We start from the raw sequence: 18,966 nt of genomic DNA, 5'->3' as shown, positions 1-18,966 counted from the left end.
GCTCACCCCTAGCTTTGCTGGATATGTTCCATGCACAGGCCTCTGAGGCCCATGTGGACAGGCAAACGCAAGGTAAAAGAGGCTGCCAACCTCTTAAAAGTTTTTGTTATTTAACTTTTTTCACACTCTAGGAAAATGTTATGGATTGAATAAAATCCTCCTCCAGGAAACAGACAGAATTCTTCCAACTTTTTAAACTTTTTCCAAAAGGTTTCTTTCAGGTTTTGAATGATTAAACTATTTAAGAAACAATATATATTTCAAGTTAACACAGCATTTTAAATTATGCATGAAAATATACAGGGAATACACAATAATAAAAGTGAATAAATAAATTATCATTACAAATTGTGTGCCCGAGTAACATCTTTTGATATGTAACAACTTAAATAACACAAGTTTGGATACAGAACAAAGTTACTTTTATACGATGCAGCTTCATATCACAAAAGTATACGCATCATTATATTGCACAAAAAGTTACCAATTAAAATTTTGATACTTGAATATAAAATCAGAGATATAAATAAAATTGAAGGTTACATTGAAACTTTTTTTATATTAATATTTATCAGTTTTACATTCCTAATAAATTATTATTCGTGTTTGTTGAAGGCGATCTAAATCAATTGATTTAATACCACTTAAATTATTTTAATAACTTAATGAAGAAACTTATTTAAATTAATTATTTAGAAAGTTAAGGCTTACAACTAAAATTAAATCACAGATTGGAAACACTCAATTTAAATCAACACAACCCCAACTTTGTTAGGAAAATATTTAGTAGATTACAAAAATAAGTGAAGAAGACAGTAAAAATATTTAAAAAATATAAAAATACTATCATGGTTTTTAGGCTTTACTAAGCTTGGATTTAAACCAGATTATTCTTCAAGTAATAGTAACATAGCTTCAAGCTTTCAAGATTTAATAAGACAAAATAACCGTAAAACCAGAGACAGGAGGTTCCACCTTTCTCTCCGGGAAAATTTAAAGCCTAAAAACCGGCTAATATATAAGGTCCACCTTGATATTATAGGGAAGGGATCCATTACCCCTGGGACCACCACTGACTTCAACTATTATAAATTGCCCACGGTTTGAAAAAATAAAATCACAGCTGCAACTGAAGTATTTTAGAACAAATTAATGAGCAAAAGCATATACTATAGCAGGGAAGCTTATGATCCAGCGGCCAATGCGAGAATCTTCTCTTGAAGCTGTCTAAGATCTGCGATTGAGTCTAGATATATAGGCACGATGCTCGGAGTGTCGTTGTCCGTTCTGGGTAACGTTAACTCCCCAATCAGCACTGGTTCTTGTTCTGCCAGAGCCTGAAGAACAAAGTTCTTAAAATGGGAGTCGGATATCTTATATTTTACAGAAATAACTATTTTTGCATTCATCAATCATAGTGAATTTTATCTGAACTTTTAATCCCCCATTTTGCAAGGAGAGAGGCAAATATTATGTACAAAATGTTACTAAGTTTGGACATTCTGGTCTTGTATATACCTAAGGTGTCTCTTTCAAAGGATCACTATTGGATGATTTTGGTTATCGGAACCGGTTTTAATTTTTGTCCTCGGAAGTGAAATGGCTCCTCAGTGCATCCCTTAACATAGCTACAAGTATGAAGTTGACATTCGCATGCACCTGACAGATCTACCATCAAATCATGATAAGTGCAGCATTTTATACAACTAAACTGATTTAATATAATGTTTTTCATGTTATTTTATTAACTTTTAGGGCTCCCAAATCCATAAATGGACATATAAAATAACCTTTGTCTATAACTACAAGTAAAGGAGTGGGATGAACACTGAATCAAAATCATAGTAATCTTTTCTCCACAAAGCCAGAGGTTGTCGTATAATCCACTTGCCTCGACTTACCTTGGACATTTCCGGAGTGGGAAATACAGCGAGATCTGTTTCCACCTTGCCTCCTCGTTTCCGCTTCACTTTTTGGTTTAGTACTTCATTCTGCAACAAAGATTAATGTGATAAATACTCCTGTCATCCAAGTGTCCCTATCTAAAACAAAAATTGTGTAATTCAAGAAAGATAATCTTCTATACAGAGGAAATAAGCTTATGGGACAACCATGCGCTTTTAGCTGTGGTATGTTGGGGTAGAAATGTACTGGTATCAAACAAGGATAAGCGTGAACAGAAAGGTGAGTTGAATGGGACAACGAATATAATTTTCTATAGACACCAGCGACTGGTGCTAGACACCACTTAAGTGTACCATTGAATGTATCCCCTGTTTCTTATTTCTCTGTGATTCTAGTTAACCAATCGTGCAGACTTTGTTTACATACCTTTCAGTTATTCCTATCCTAAAGACTTAGTTAAAATACCTGTAGGTTGTTTAACCTATCCTAAAGACTTAGTTACCATACCTGTAGGTTGTTTAGCCTATCCTAAAGACTTAGTTACCATACCTGTAGTTTGTTTAGCCTATCCTAAAGACTTAGTTACCATATCTGTAGGTTGTTTAGCCTATCCTAAAGACTTAGTTACCATATCTGTAGGTTGTTTAGCCTATCCTAAAGACTTAGTTACCATACCTGTAGTTTGTTTAGCCTATCCTAAAGACTTAGTTACCGTACCTGTAGGTTGTTTAGCCTATCCTAAAGACTTAGTTACCATACTTGTAGGTTGTTTAGCCTATCCTAAAGACTTAGTTACCGTTACCGGTTCTTCATCGTTGCCCAGCCATATTGATTGCGTTAAATGAAAATTTTAATTAAATGAAAAAATTACCATACTTAGGTGTACCATTGATTGAATGTATCCTCTGTTTCTTATTTCTCTGTGATTCTAGTTAACCTATCGTATAGACTTTGTTTACATCCCTTTAAGTTATTTAACCTATCCTAAACACTTAGTTACCATACCTGTAGGTGGTTTAGTCTGTCCTGCAGACTTTGTTCTTGCTGCATTCGTCGCAGAATGTGATTGGCAGGCTCCATACTCCGTTCGCCTGGCCGTCGTTTGCTTATGTCTATCACTGTGGGCAGCATATGCTTACGGACATCCTGTACAATACATATACATTTATATATAAACAGTGCTTGTATAAAAGATTGAGGTAGTAGAACTGAGACCTACTGAGTTTTGACTGCTAATAACCATCCTTTTCTATTCCCATCTTCCCATAGACAATCATGCAACAGACAATATTGTGTTTAAAAAACAGTACAACTATTCTACTTTTTATTTTAATCCAATAGTACCTTTACATTTGAAAAGACTACAAGTCATACCCTCAAGAACAATTCTTAATTTGTCCGTATCTTTAAGAAACCTTGTGTAAAACAAGACAAGTTCATTTGTTTATATATCGCTCTTCAATGTTGCAAACCCTTTTCAAATAGAGATTTCCATATTACTAATATTGAAAATAAAAGAGATGGGCTTTTACAAAACTTGATTGACGGATCAGTTCTTTTATCATTCAGTAATTTTTAATTGTCTACTTACCGTTAAAAGATTTTGTGCTTTGGCAGTGAGCTGATCTAGTTCTTCCGTAGATCTCTTTTTAGGCACCTAAAATTAATTATGAGGTTAAATATGTGTATATGTCTGCAATGAAAGCTTTTGAAAAGAAATGAAAAAAATTGAATTACAGATTTTTTATGTTAACAGGCAAAATTTTGAATAATGGCTCTTTCTTACACATCAGTGACTAAACATTTAAACACAAAAATTAAATTACAAAGAGACGACTTAATCTAGAGATTGACTACTTGACAATAATCTATATTCAGTTAAAGGTTACACACCTAACTAATGATTCTCTTATCTTATCTCTTACATTCAGGGGTTTAAGCTGGGCTAGCTGCTTTTTCATGTGGTCCACCTGGAGTTTGAACTTCTCCGCCTGCTCGTTGCGCAACGTCTGACGTAGATATCTGATCTCGTTGAGCAGCAATGGAGATTCTTTCACAGCTACGTTTCCAGGTGTCGCACTTAACGTACCACTCACTACAATGAGAAATAGATTGTATGAAAAGTCTATAATCTGATATAGAATGAGGATGTGTTATCTTGTTATGTTATGATGAGCTTGACCGGACAAACTGGAAGATCTTTCAAACAAAGATTTAAAGAACATGCCTTAAAGATCACAACATCAGCAATCCAGTTACACCAAACATTTAATATCGGAATCATACAACTACACATCTATTGATAAGAACATGGAAATAGTTGAAGTATCACAAAAAAGTTTTATGCTTGATGTTAAAGAAAGGTCATCTTCAAAGCTAATAAACTCGACCCATGTAACTTTTTAAATAATCAGACTTCTTTTCAGTCAATAGATACATATATTGACATAGTTACTAATCAAAGAAGTATAAAATAAGAAGAACAAAACAAACTGAAATACAGGTGGCACTGGGAAGAAGAAGAAACATCATGATTCAGTCATTTGTATTCAGTCAGTGGCAGTGATGAGACAGTGCTGGGCCAGTCTGTACAGGTTTAGTCAGTTTTATCAATTTTTATTCCATTTTAACTATTTTATCAACATGACAAGTTTTAACTATTGTGATTGTGACAGTCTTTTAAATAATCCATTGACATACCACAATGTATACATTTATGATGTGATTGCGATTGCATACAACTGTGGATGGATAAGATAATCATTTTATTTTATGAAATAAGCTTACTTTACTTACCAACTGACGACTTAACTCCTTCGATGAATACTTTCTTGGAGTAATTCTTCAATTTGTCCTTCAATTCTCCTCTTTCACTTTCCAAAGAGTCGATGTCTGCTTGAAGATGGTCCATTGTTTCTTCAAACTCCTTTTCTTTTCTTAACATCTGTTTTTGTGCTTCTTCCAATTTTCGCTATTGAGAGGGTAAAATTTTTTTTACAAATTGCAACTGTATAGCAAGTAGAAAGAGTAGGCATACTATACTTGTATTAATATATAACTAAATGTTAATTAGATTAATATTGTAAACTAAAGTAAATATTTTCGTAATTTGCAAGTTCACAATGACTCAATTAGACTTATGGGGCAAAGAATTAGAAACCAAAATATATGATAAAATTCAAAATAATACCTAAACTTTACGCATAGGTTAGTAAAAGTCAGCTGATAAAGTAATCCTCAGCTTCCGGAAATAGAAATAAAAGATGGTCCTAAACAAGAAGTTGATAAATAGAAAATTAAACTCCAAGACTCCTTTTAAGCAATAAACTAATAAATTCAGTCATCGTTCTTCTCAAGATTCTCCTTTACTTTTTACATAAAGTTACCACACATTCCGTTTCTCACCTCAAGTTTCTCGATGGTCATCTTGTCTTCTCTCGTCTGGTTTGCGAGCCTCTTCTCCGCCAGGTCCTTTCTCACCTGCAGTTCTCCCACTTCTTCCTGTTTAGTCCTCAGTAACATCTTGAGTTCTCTGATATCAGCCTCCCTCGTCTCCAGCCGAGCTCTCAGTGCTTTCGTCTCTTCCAGTTCACTCTTCACTTGCCGAGCCCTCAGAACGATCGGAGGTACCGGCTGAAAGGATAATATGGGTCACTGTTTATTTCAATTTGAGAATAAATATTCTTAGTATTTAAATTTCATTTTTGTCAAGTTGAAGTGATAATTTTGATTCAATTTATTTTTCCAAGATCTTTCACTGGGGAGATTCTTGGTCAAGTCACTTACTTATATTATGTCTTTTACTAATTGTTCACAGTTGTACTGAACAGATTGTAAAACAAAAATAAAGTTAAATAGCTAGAGGTGAAATATACTAGAGACTGTGTACATTACATGGGATGCCTAGTTTAACCTCAAGGTAGGATTTTCTTAGCGCTTGCCAAAATTTGCTGCAGTCGTTGTTTCCCAAATTGCGCATAACCAAACCTCAGTTTACCTTTTGCTGTTTCGCACAAGTGTTGGTGCTAGTGTTGATTAAATTTATAATTGCATCATCAAATTAGAATAGATAAATTCTCTCGATTTGAGTTTTAGGTCAACCTACAACTAAATCGTACCATAAAGGCCGTCCATAAAGGACATTTATCGTATTAAGTGAGAAGTCTGGGTACCCGTTGAAAACACGATTTCTTCCCTAACCTAACCTAACCTAACCTACTTTCACACATTACCCTCACTCATTGGATTAGGTCATTTGGCCATGAATGTCTGCATCGGATATGTTTCTTGCAGTAAAAAAACGTATCACTGACCTTATCTCGATCCGGGCGGGCAGGAGTAATAACTTAAAAATATTTTAGACACACAGGGAAGTGTACACGACAGCTACAGAGCTTCAAATAGTATGATTCTGTTCACTAACAATGCCAGTAAGCAGCAAGCTGCCTTGTTGCGGCGAACTAGGGATCTTTAAGCCTGAACGATCCTTACTTTAAAAAACCCCTTGTACCATTAACTGGCAAATTTCTCTTCAGTACGCCATTTTTGGTCTAAAATCACTTTGCAGCCTAGTATAATGACAACTTTGATATATTTTTTATTATAACCTCCTACATTTATTTTTAAATATAATTTAACTTTAATACATCTTTAAATGCCAAATTTTATGTGTTGTAAAATCCAATGCTATCTTACCTTTTCCTCCTTGTTGGTTTGTGCTGCAGGGTCAGTGTCCACCAGTAATTGTGCTACTTGAGCGATGTTCGAGGCTACAGTGGCCGCAGCAGCCTTGATAGAGGCTATTGGTCCACTGCTGTGGTCATTCTCAAATATTCTCTCCCAAGATACGGTCAAAGTCTCCATCAACTTTGGTACATCCATTCCCGCTTCACTGTCTGGAAGAGTAGAAGATTTTGTTAGTAAGTATTAGTTAAGTAAATGATCAAGCCTGCAGTTAAATGTGAGCTCTTACCAACTGAGTTACAGGAATACAATTTTGCTAAGGTGATTGGCGATAAAACATTCGTTGAAAACAAACAGCCTTGTAAAGCTTTCACAACACAGAAACTTTATCAATTTATGGCTGGTCAGGTAAAGCTTGTGGCTACAGAGCCTGAGGTCCCAGGTTCGAATCCTGCCAATCACCAATGGATTTCATCAGTGTGATAATGCCGCGATCGTTAGTACTAGCCTGAAGTAATTTAACAGTTCCGGGCTAGAACCTAGCGGATGTGAATGTAGGAGAAACAACAATACTGTATAAGCATTTTACCTGTGTTGTTACCCAGCTGCGACAGAGCAGACCTGGCCAGTTCTCTGAGCAGTTTGGCGACCCGAGCCATCAGACCACAGCTGAGAGGAAGGTCCGAGGTAGCAGACGACGCAGGCAGGTCGGAATCAAACAGAGCCACCCTGCGTCTCACTTGCTTCAGGTGCTGAGTGACCACCTCGGTGACGGCAGCGAGGTGCTGACACAGCAACACCATGTCTGTCGGCTCTGGGCCCACCTGGCATAAACAAACGTTTTGTTTGAGTTTGGAAAAATTCAAAAATTGATAGCGGAACGTTTATTATACTGCAGAGTATTTTTTTTTTTTAATTCAAAACCTGCTTGCTTATCCAAAACTTTCTGGTAAATCAGAAACTACCTGTTAGTCTCTTAGTATTTTTGTGGAGGGGGTGATGGGAGTTAGCTACTCCTTGTTAGTTCTTGACTCAGTCCACAAGATTTAGACTCTTTGCAAACAGATGTAGGACAGCCACTTATATTAAATTTTCCTGCAAATTCAAATCTTATGTAAACTAGCTTGACAATTATGCCACAAGTGTTCAGTAGACTCAAACTCAATTTTTTAGATCTGCATTGGTCTATTTTACACCGCCTTATTATTAATCACGTTTATGAGCTTCTTAGTGCACAGACAAAATAATGACTGTGCAAGAATATACAGACACACTTACCTTGATGAGAGCCTGTACAGTGGAGGTGTCTGTGTGGATACTGTCACAGGCTGCCTGTAGAGCCTTGCCTAGGTCAGTGACTAGATGGTTGTGATGAGGTACCACCTCCGCTAGCAGTAGAGGGTGCATAGTCACAAAGTAACTTACCTTGATGAGAGCCTGTACAGTGGAGGTGTCTGTGTGGATACTGTCACAGGCTGCCTGTAGAGCCTTGCCTAGGTCAGTGACTAGATGGTTGTGATGTGGCCCCACCTCTGCTAGCAGTAGAGGGTGCATAGTCACAAAGTAACTTACCTTGATGAGAGCCTGTACAGTGGAGGTGTCTGTGTGGATACTGTCACAAGCTGCCTGTAGAGCCTTGCCTAGGTCAGTGACTAGATGGTTGGGATGAGGTCCCACCTCCGCTAGCAGTAGAGGGTGCATAGTCACAAAGTAGGCGACACACTTACCTTGATGAGAGCCTGTACAGTGGAGGTGTCTGTGTGGATACTGTCACAGGCTGCCTGTAGAGCCTTGCCTAGGTCAGTGACTAGATGGTTGTGATGAGGTCCCACCTCTGCTAGCAGTAGAGGGTGCATAGTCACAAAGTAGGCGACACACTTACCTTGATGAGAGCCTGTACAGTAGAGGTGTCTGTATGGATACTGTCACAAGCTGCCTGTAGAGCCTTGCCTAGGTCAGTGACTAGATGGTTGTGATGAGGTCCCACCTCTGCTAGCAGTAGAGGGTGCATAGTCACAAAGTAACTTACCTTGATGAGAGCCTGTACAGTGGAGGTGTCTGTGTGGATACTGTCACAGGCTGCCTGTAGAGCCTTGCCTAGGTCAGTGACTAGATGGTTGTGATGAGGTCCCACCTCTGCTAGCAGTAGAGGGTGCATAGGCACAAAGTAGGCGACACACTTACCTTGATGAGAGCCTGTACAGTAGAGGTGTCTGTATGGATACTGTCACAAGCTGCCTGTAGAGCCTTGCCTAGGTCAGTGACTAGATGGTTGTGATGAGGTCCCACCTCTGCTAGCAGTAGAGGGTGCATAGGCACAAAGTAGGCGACACACTTACCTTGATGAGAGCCTGTACAGTAGAGGTGTCTGTATGGATACTGTCACAAGCTGCCTGTAGAGCCTTGCCTAGGTCAGTGACTAGATGGTTGTGATGAGGTCCCACCTCTGCTAGCAGTAGAGGGTGCATAGTCACAAAGTAGGCGACACACTTACCTTGATGAGAGCCTGTACAGTAGAGGTGTCTGTATGGATACTGTCACAAGCTGCCTGTAGAGCCTTGCCAAGGTCAGTGACTAGATGGTTGTGATGAGGTCCCACCTCTGCTAGCAGTAGAGGGTGCATAGTCACAAAGTAGGCGACACACTTCTCAAGCGTGTCAGTATTCACATTCTCATCCAACTGAAAAAAATCATAGACCAAATATTAGGTTGTGTGTTCTTTTTGGAGATTTTTGACCCATTTCCAAATTACAACTTCACTTTCCTTAACTGCTTTCTTTGTTTTTTTTCCTTTTTTTTATTATTTCTTTCTTCCGCTGCAATTGAACAGGTATAATGAAGTTTTCTGTGATCGCGATGATGTTGATGTCTTGATAGCAGAAATCATTCAGATTTAGATGAGATCACAGAAGGCGATGATGTATATGACAGCTACAGATATTCAGATTTTTCTGTCATTGCGGAAGAAAATGATGATGTCAAGAAGACATATATACAGTTTTGATCTTGGACGACGATGATGTTGTCAAATCCACGTTTTTGACAATTGCAGAATGATGATGTCGACATGTCTGTGGTACATTTTTATGATTTTGGGGTTATGGTCGTAGGTGAGGATGATGACATCTCAGAGATCAATAGGAGAAGTTTCAGATTTTGCCTCGATGTCAGGTGGCAAAGGGCTTAGAGTAAAGGAGCTAGCTAACCAGAAGGACAGTAGAAAAGACACTATGGTCTTTCTAGAAAGTCAATGAAATGCAATCTTCTTATTTGGAGCAAATAACACAAAAGTAAGTTCACAATCATTATTGACATTTAAAACTCAAATGATTAAAAACTACGACTATAGATTATCTTACTTGGTCTCTCTTGTGCAAATCGATGTATCCATCCAGTGCCTTCTCTTGCTGAGCCATGTCTGGGTAAAGGGCTCCAATCTTCAGCAGAACCTCCGGGCTGCAGGTGTTCAACCCGTCTAGAAACTGCCTCAGGATAGCCTGTGACACAAGGGAGTAAATTTAAATAAATCTTTCTTAACCATTTGCATAACAAATTACTGTCACATGAGAAACATACTTAAATTATAATGGGTTTCCCTCACAATGAGAAAAGCAAACTCCTAATTAAAAAAATATTCAGTGCTTTAAAGATGTTTAGGCGGCGAAGAGGAAACATTCTGAAGCCAACAAAGAAATTCAATTAATGTTGTCAATTTTTACCAGAAACTAGCCAATATTTCGCAAAACTACAACAGGGTAGATTGTTAAATGGTAAGTTCTTTTTCAATATTTCAACCCTAGCCCCAACTAGAGCAGGATGAATTTTATTTTACTTATGTTGCAAATATGCTATAAAAAGTAAAACTTCAATACAATATTTTTTTTAAATGTACATATTAATATTCAACTATTTTACAGTCTATATCCATTAAGTAGTAGATTGAATAATGAAATACCAATTTCACTTGAATTATCAACAAGTGTTTCTGATGGTAATTTATTTTATTTTATTTTGGGGTTTTCTACGTCATTGGCATTGTTTTACGTTTTAAAAGGTCCAAACCTTGGTCTTGTTACTATCTAACGTCAACCTTTTTGTTAGATACCATCATTGATTCATAGGCCAATGTCAAGAAATGGCATCTGTGTCTAGAATCGATCTGTCTTGAATTCAAACCAGCGACCTTCAGATTTGAATGCGAGCACATACACTCAGCTACCCAGACAATTTATATGATCCTGAAAGTTAGAGGATCTTTTCTATCCTCCTTCCACACCAGGCTTTGTAATGAAATGAACGTTTTTGAAAAGATTGTCCGTAATCACAGACCTGAAGGGAGTGGAGATGCATGGCGAGGAAGCAGCGGGATGCGTACTGTTGCACAGAGTGGCCTTGGGTGAGAGCCTGCGTTGTGACTGATGTCACCGCGGGGAACTTGTCTTTGAGTTGAGACAACAACACTTCACACTTCCACAGCAGACGAGGGAATAAAAGTAGAGCCAACACGGCGTCATTGTCTCCTGCAACATACCACGGTCGTTTGTAACAAATACTGACCTAACTCAAAATAACATGGCCTAATCCTAGCCAACCTAACCCAACCTAGTATTAACCTAAACTAACCCAACGTAACTTAACGTAATCAAACCTAACATAACCCAACATAACCTTGCTTATCCCAACTTAACCTATACTAACCTAGCCCAACATTAGGTACCTCGCCAAACCCAACTCAACCTAACATAAGACAACCCATCACAACTTAACTAAAACTAGCCTAATCCATTTTGCTCATTCAATTCACAACAGGCAATTTTTATGGAACTTTGGAATGGCAGGATTTGGAATGTAAGGGGCTCTAGTGAACTAAGATTTAATGATCCCTAGCAGTTGCCAAACTTAGATTAGATTATATGCCAAAAGTTAGATCAGATACACAAACTACAACATGCTGGGATGCAAATTTCAAAAGGTGGATGAATGAAGGATGAGTATTGAATGACAGGTTGTGCAGTTGGTGACAGTTTCGGAGCTGACGTCTTATTCAGAATAAAAATTATTATCACCATTTATGCTCATGATCTTTCAGCCGGTTCTTTATCAAAGACCATTTGTCAAAAGATCAAGGATAGCTGAGCCCAGTTCCAGTTTGGAAACATCAAAAAGCTACTGAATTTTCTGTATCCTCTACCGTCTGATTACTAGACAAGTGAGAGCAACGTTACCTCCTCTACTCATGAAGGAGTCGGGCATGAAGGCAGCCAGATACTGCACATGCTGTTGAGACTGCTGGACCTCCATTCTGCGCAACTCCAAGTCAATGGCTCTGGCGTGAGCTTTGCTCTCGGCAAACATTTTCTACAAAAAGAAAAAGCATTAGTGGCATGTCCTTTTTGGCTATTGCTGTTGGTCTTATGAGTCTTTGGTAATTTTTGGCACAGCTGGCTATCGGAGTGACAGGGAGTTGCTTTGTTAAAGATCGCAACCAGGTTATGATCCCCACACAACCAATTAAGACACCCTATCTTTTACATAGTGATTGTTTATTCCTTAAAATGATCAAATTATTTGATTCAGCCAGATTCAAAGACAGGGTTTTCAATTATGTAGGATATACCTGTTTAAATGTCCTAGCACCTAGCACTACTCTAATTCTTGTGTAAAGTTCCAAAAATAAATATTAAGTTTTAAACATATGCAGAACAAAGAGATTTTATCCAAGACATTAAAAAATGTCTCTTGACATTACTAATCTGATAGGAAAATTCCATTTCCTAAACAGTACCTTGAAATCGAGCATTTCTGGTAGAACGTGAGCGACTTGAGACTTGTTGGTGGATTCCTTTTCAAGCTGCACCCGTAGATCCTGGTTCTGTTCTTGCAACTTGTTGACCAATTCTCTGAATTTTACTATGGTCAGCTCTCGATCGGCAAGACTTTCAAGAATGGCCTCTTTCTGCCTTAGAGCCTACAAGGAATGAGATGGTTAGGGACAAAAAGTATAATGTTTAAGTTAGGGTAAACTGTAAGAGGATAAAGACTCAATAATGCTTCAGTGTACATTAGATACATTAGGCGCTTTAGATACATTCTTTGAAAGGCCTCCAAATCTGCTATGATCTCTCCCTCCAACAAATGTTGCTGTGCACCATGTCTAGCATGTCTATGGCTATGGACCTCTTTGGTGGCAGCCAGAGCCAAGTCCACCTCCTCTCGTAGGTCCAGCTCTAGCTCACGACTGTCCTCCTGGAGTTGATCGTTCACTTTTTGAAGAGCCTCCAAATCTGCCATAGCCTCTCCCCCAAAACCCCCAGACTATATACAACATCTAGTTACCTCTCTAGTGGCAGCAAGAGCCAAGTCCACTTCCTCTCGTAGGTCCAGCTCTAGCTCATGATTGTCTCTTGGGGTTTATCGTTCACTTCTTGAAGAACCTCCAAATCTGTCACAGTATGTACCAAGTCTAGTTACCTCTCTCGTGGCAGCAAGAGCCAAATCCACCTCCTCTCGTAGGTCCAGCTCTAGCTCACGACTGTCCTCCTGGAGTTGATCGTTCACTTCTTGAAGAGCTTCCAGATCTGCTATGGTCTCTTCCATCTCCTTCAGCCGATCTTCAAGAGTAAGCTTCTGCTGTCCGAGCTGTTCCACCATCTCTTCGGCCCCAAGGGCTGCATCTACCTGAAAATTTAAAACTATACAATCATGTTCACAAATTGAATTTTCAAAGTCTCTTGACAAAAAGTATTTTGTATCCTAAGACTTACTTAAGCCAAAACAGACAAAATCTCTTACATGTGATCAAACATAGCTCAAGGATAATTGATACCTGCTCGTGAAGATCAGTAACTTGGTTTTCCAATTCAGACGTTTTTGCGACGAGCTTTTCATTTTGCTTTGCCAAATCAGCATTTTCAGACTTCTTAGCTTCCAAATCGCGAGTCAACTTGAGCATTTCATGTTTTTCATGTGCTGCAAGATCACGCATTCTGAAAATAAATGTTCATTTAAATATATATTACCAACAAAAGACGTTTTTATTGGGCTTAATATTCAACATCAGTCAATTTGTGCTCACTTTTTTTTTACATAGCACAGTCTGTAAACAGTTGTTGACATAACCAACTGGAAAGAGATCTGATGAAACTACGATGATGAGTAAAACATTCATGCAAGCTGAAATTCTGAAGGCCAAGTGTTGGCAAAGAAAAGTATGATTGGTGATAATGTTTTGCAAACTACCATTGTAAGGAATTCCATTAATTGCAAAGGAACATCCCAAGGAAATTTACGATTAATTCACCAAGACCAAATACTTCTTCTGCTCACCTGACCAGAGTGTCCCGCAGTCTTGCATTTTGCTGCTCCAACTGTTTCACTTCGTAACTTGTAGGCACATTGTCATCCAAGTCTCCTCTCTTGTCAGACATCTCTTCTTTCAACAGCTGATAGTCAAGTTTCAACTCTTCCAGCTGTTCCTTGGCCTGGTCCAGCTCCATTTGTAGAGATTCGACCTGAACATAAAACATTATGTAACTATTGAATCAATTTCCTACACTGTTAGTGTTTACTTGAAGGTTATATTTGTGTGGAACATGCTCATGTAAAAAAATAATAGATCGCATAAACTAGCAGCATTTCTAAAGCAATTTAACTCATGAAAAAGAAAAAAAAATTCTCTTGCAGGATCTAAAGAGTTTTTATGGAAAACCTATCCTTGTTTTCTAGCAAATGGAACTACAAATTGAGAAGGAACTGAAACCACTAGATCACAACATTATTACTTAGCTGGAAAAAATTGGTGATTGGCTAGAATTTGAGGCTATGCTATCAATCGGAATTTGAAACGAGTTACAAATGGAATTTCCTGAATTCGGGCAGAAGTTTTGAGCAAAAACCATTAGCCTGGTCCAATTCCAAGGTCAATTCGGTGAAAACCGTAAAATATACCTATTAATTCAATAATGTACCTTCTCCTCTGCCATTTCTTTGTCCAGTGTGATGAGTTCCAGAGTCTCGGCAATGTCTGACATTTCTTCCTTGGACTCGATGGCTTTCTCCGCCTCCTTGCGAGCTCTCTCTAGTTCTCGCTTGAGCGCCGCCTGCGCCTCCATGATCTTCATCTTGAACTCCTGCGCCTGATCCAACTGTATCTTCAGCTGTTCTGCTTCATGACTTTTCTCCTTGTATTTTACTGTGAAACAACAAAAATTAAATTTAGGGTCATAAATTCATCAAACCAATACTTGTGGAAGAGCATATATATTTTGTAGATATTAGGAGAAGCCCCCTAAAATTTAACAGTGGACAGTTAGGGTGAGAACTAATTGACAGGAATTTGGTAGAATTTTTTGCAAATCGAACCATGAATCAAGCATTTTACTTCATTTCACCTATTAATTCTATAAGTGTCTCCACTAACTCTTGTTTTATAAGAATTTAACATTTTGTGTTAGTAAGATTAAGGAAAACATAATATAAATTTAGATACTAGATAAAACTAATAATTCCTTGACCTATAAACATTTTCACTCACAACTCAACCAAAGACGTGGTAGGATTCTGTAAGTGTGATACGTAACGGACATTGTACGCTGACGTACACTCGTTTCCAATGAAACCTATCAATGGGGGTGTGTTGCGTAGTGGTTAGCGTCTCAGATTTCAGTGTGGGTGGGATGGGTTTGATTCCCAGCACGCCCATAAGGCATACGGGTTTGGACTGATTCACGAAAAGCGTTCTCTTTCATCCCCTATAAAAATACTTACGGCGTAGACAATAAAAAAAAAAATAATAGTAATGGCTATCAACACTTAATACTTTGTTTTTCTAAGATAATTCCTCTTAAGAACTTGGTATGTTTTTCAAATAAAATTTACAAAATCCTTACTTCTAATAGTCTCCAGTTTTTCGCTAAGATCCTGAATCTGAGTTTTCAGGTTCTCCATTTCTTCAGAGTCAGGTGGGGGATGAACAGCGGGGGTGGGCCGGGGAGAAGGTGCGTTGGAGGGGGAAGCCAATACTTGCCCCGGCGTAAACTGCGGCTTCAAAGTTTCTACAAACCCTGTCTGTAAATACAAATTTGGAGTTAGATAATATCCAAAGTCTTTATAAGTATTTCAGGTTTTTTCCTCGGTATAATTTTTTTTCTGAAAAATGTACTGCCCAAGATATTTTCTTTGTTGCTAGAAACCAATTTCTTTGTTAATTAATCTCAAAATGAAATGTTTTAAATATTTTAAGAGGAATTAATTTAATATTTATGTTTCTAGAGTTTCAGTTTTGGTTGTTTATTTAACAAGAAGTGTTTCAAAATAAATGAAAATTGAATTAAAAATTTGGTAAAAATGAATAGTGAGTAATTTCAATCAACTCCGTGAATACTGATTACATCTATTGGTTAAATTATGTAACTTCAATAACATAGAGTTTAAGTTTTTCCTTAGAGAAAACATAACAAAACCATTAATATGTAATGCAAAAAAAGAAAAATAGAATTACTCTTTTACTATTTGATTTTTTTACATGACCTAAGAACAAGTACATTAAGTAGTTAGGTTAAAATAATTAGTTTAGATTAAATTTTAAAGTTAATCAAATAGTAGACTATACAATTCAATTAATACATGAAACAATCTAATCTATAAGTTCCATCACCTAAAAATACTAAATGGTAAACATTAAACATTATTAAAAATTAAAACATTAAAAACCCCTTTATGTACACAAAAAGTTTTATTACACAGTTTTATGGTGGTCTATTTACACTTACCAACACCTTCAAAACAAACCAAAAACTGTAAGAAAAAAGGTATTAATTTTTTAACTCAGCTGAGGTTGTACATCCCTAATGTGGACGAAGTGAAGAGATAAATGATAAAGAGATGTAGGCGAGAAGAGTAAAACTAACAAAATCAATTTTACAACAATATGAACACAACAATACATATGTTTAACTGTAAGCTGGGTTTTCCTAGGTGCAAAAGCAGAGCAAGAACATGAAGAGTATAGTTTGCTCTCCTCTTGTCTTAGGTAATTTAATGGTACGGTTTTCCTAAAAGCGGAGCGGATTTCCATTAAAATAGCTTCTCCGTACTCCGCTTCTGCACCTAGGAAAACGCGGATTAACACAAATAGAAGTGTAAAAAATTCAATTTTGTTCCAAGGTCTTTCAACAAATCTTCATTAATCATCAATGAGAAGTTTTCTGATAAAATCACTAACTAAATTAACGATAAATCCTACGGTAATTAAAAAATGTCTGCAAAAATATGTTTTGTTACTTAATAAATATTTTTGAATCTATCGAATTACTTTAATTAGCTAATTTACAACATGGTTCAAAACAGACCCTAGGATCTTATGAATCTTGAAAATTCAATTATTTAATCCAAACAAAACATTAAAAATAGTCTTAAATTCCAAAGAGTGAAATCATAAAATAAACATAACTTACCGAGTGTATTACATATTTAATGCTTCATTGAATACATGCCGAGCACTATAATAGGACAGCAAAACAAGCAATAAAATCTAACATTCCATTTCATACATTTCTATTCAAGAATCTGACAAAACAGTTGGTAAATGAGGGCCATGAAGCAACTAATATCTAAATGGAAAATGTGATAAGTTATGTTTTCCAAATTTATAAAAGTGAAATTTAAAAACTTTTATAACAAATGTAGTCCAAGAATATTGCTTTCCTTTAAGTAAAAACTGGAAAGGTAAAACTTCTAATTACCAAAAAAACCTATTGCTCTTTCCGATAAGTGAGCGACAATGAATGAAAATTGAAAAATAAATTCTGGTTTTGAATCAAAATCAATCAAAAACTGAACAACAAAATCACTTTAAATGCTTAAAAGTAAAAGCTATCAGTATCTAGCAGCTTGTATACATAAAGCTTTCATAATAATCCAATTTACCTAAACATTTTTAAACCAAAATACCCAACATCCTGATTAATCTGATCATTATCTGAACTGTTAGTCACAAAACAATTATTAGAACGATCTGTTACAAATTTCGGTGACGTATAATAGATCAAAAAACATTAGAACTGGTCTTGTAGCAAAATAAATTTTATAAAACATGAAGATCCATGTTTGTTAAACGTAATTATTACAGATTTTCCTGTAACGCATGTTAGTTTAAATAATGTCCAAATTGGTGAAAATAAATTTTGTTCACAGGTATATTGGTACAAGTTAATACAGATTGTTAAGTTTAAAAATAATCTATCATTTCAGCCTCTGGATTGCTTATATAATTATTTATAATATATATTTATATATAATTACTATTTATTTGATTTAAAAATAATGTATAACAAGTTTCTTCCTGCTTATCTTTTGGCTTTATATCTCTCTGAAACAATTAAGTTGTTCCAAATAAAAAAAAAATGATAAGGTAAAAAAATATATATTGGCTGTTAAGATCGTACGCGAAATAGTTATACAGATCTCATTGCTTTTCATCTTGAAAGTTGAAATTTGACTTAGGACAATGGTGATACATATTAAAATCTTCTTTTTCTATTTATCTAAATAACTTCTTAATCAGCATTGTACGTGTGATTAAATTTACGGAAAGTAAATAAAAGAAACGTAAATAAAGTTTATCTAACGTCTTAAGTGTTACAAGATGTTTCTTTTTTTCTTTTATTTACTTTCTGTCGATTTATCTTTCCTTCAGGCTTTTTGCTGTGTAAGGTGCTCTAGAAAGCCCAATTTTAACTTTTTACTGAAGTTTTATACTGATTCTAAAACTGCAAATTCAACATAAAACTGAACCTTTACGGAAAAACCAAAAACTGAACTGAATATTTACAATATATCATAACACTAAGTAACAAGCGATATTAATTATTTTGAGTAGTATCAAGTAGGAAAGCATGTTATTTAATTAAAATTAGAGCCTAAGATTATTTTTCTTCTTAAAATTGACAAACAGATCATGTTTTAGTGTAGATTTAAGCAGAACATTTCCCTGAATATTATTGAGTTACCTCCTCAATAACCTCAAATAATTGAGTTACTCAACCTGATCTCCGTAATTGTGTTCAGCCTTAGTGTCATATTTTTTTTTCATATTTTTTGGTAACGATCATTTTCAATAGCCTAAATAAATATTTCATTAAATTTCCACAGCAATATATAAGAAAGTAAAACAGTTACAGTGATTTATAAATGTCTTTTTTTACAAATATTGATATTTATTTTCTTATTACCATACCGCGTAATTAAAAAAATGTAAACTCACATTTATGAATTCAATAGTTGATGAACCAATTTCTAAAGCGGTAATCAATAATGCAATACCAATTTAAAAATCTATAGCAAAATGTTTAACCACAAGTTTAATAAAGTTCGTTATCA

General features: G+C 36.2%; 1 protein-coding gene across 1 annotated transcript in view; it reads right to left on the bottom strand.

Moving 5' to 3' along the window:
- Positions 1 to 240: 240 nt before the first annotated feature.
- Positions 241 to 18,966, bottom strand: part of LOC129003671 (dynactin subunit 1) — a 28,289-nt gene continuing 9,563 nt past the window's right edge. The window contains exons 8-29 of the mRNA XM_054431973.1: positions 15,477 to 15,654; positions 14,556 to 14,779; positions 13,915 to 14,099; positions 13,415 to 13,574; positions 13,060 to 13,266; positions 12,374 to 12,556; positions 11,814 to 11,946; positions 10,918 to 11,108; positions 9,948 to 10,085; positions 9,083 to 9,268; positions 8,773 to 8,967; positions 8,471 to 8,671; positions 7,867 to 8,355; positions 7,178 to 7,412; positions 6,601 to 6,800; positions 5,311 to 5,538; positions 4,702 to 4,876; positions 3,831 to 4,000; positions 3,497 to 3,562; positions 2,911 to 3,051; positions 1,902 to 1,991; positions 241 to 1,337 (exon numbers count right to left, since the gene is read on the bottom strand). Of these exons, the coding sequence (XP_054287948.1) occupies positions 1,185 to 1,337; positions 1,902 to 1,991; positions 2,911 to 3,051; positions 3,497 to 3,562; positions 3,831 to 4,000; positions 4,702 to 4,876; positions 5,311 to 5,538; positions 6,601 to 6,800; positions 7,178 to 7,412; positions 7,867 to 8,355; positions 8,471 to 8,671; positions 8,773 to 8,967; positions 9,083 to 9,268; positions 9,948 to 10,085; positions 10,918 to 11,108; positions 11,814 to 11,946; positions 12,374 to 12,556; positions 13,060 to 13,266; positions 13,415 to 13,574; positions 13,915 to 14,099; positions 14,556 to 14,779; positions 15,477 to 15,654 (4,128 nt within the window). The 3' untranslated portion in view covers positions 241 to 1,184. The remainder of the gene's footprint in view (positions 1,338 to 1,901; positions 1,992 to 2,910; positions 3,052 to 3,496; positions 3,563 to 3,830; positions 4,001 to 4,701; positions 4,877 to 5,310; positions 5,539 to 6,600; positions 6,801 to 7,177; positions 7,413 to 7,866; positions 8,356 to 8,470; positions 8,672 to 8,772; positions 8,968 to 9,082; positions 9,269 to 9,947; positions 10,086 to 10,917; positions 11,109 to 11,813; positions 11,947 to 12,373; positions 12,557 to 13,059; positions 13,267 to 13,414; positions 13,575 to 13,914; positions 14,100 to 14,555; positions 14,780 to 15,476; positions 15,655 to 18,966) is intronic.

Source organism: Macrosteles quadrilineatus, unplaced genomic scaffold, assembly GCF_028750875.1.
Source record: "Macrosteles quadrilineatus isolate MER2022 unplaced genomic scaffold, UCM_ALF_1.0 Scaffold_1__1_contigs__length_201487025, whole genome shotgun sequence".
Classification (NCBI taxonomy): Eukaryota; Metazoa; Arthropoda; class Insecta; order Hemiptera; family Cicadellidae; genus Macrosteles; species Macrosteles quadrilineatus.
This window is presented reverse-complemented; position numbering and strand designations above follow the sequence as displayed.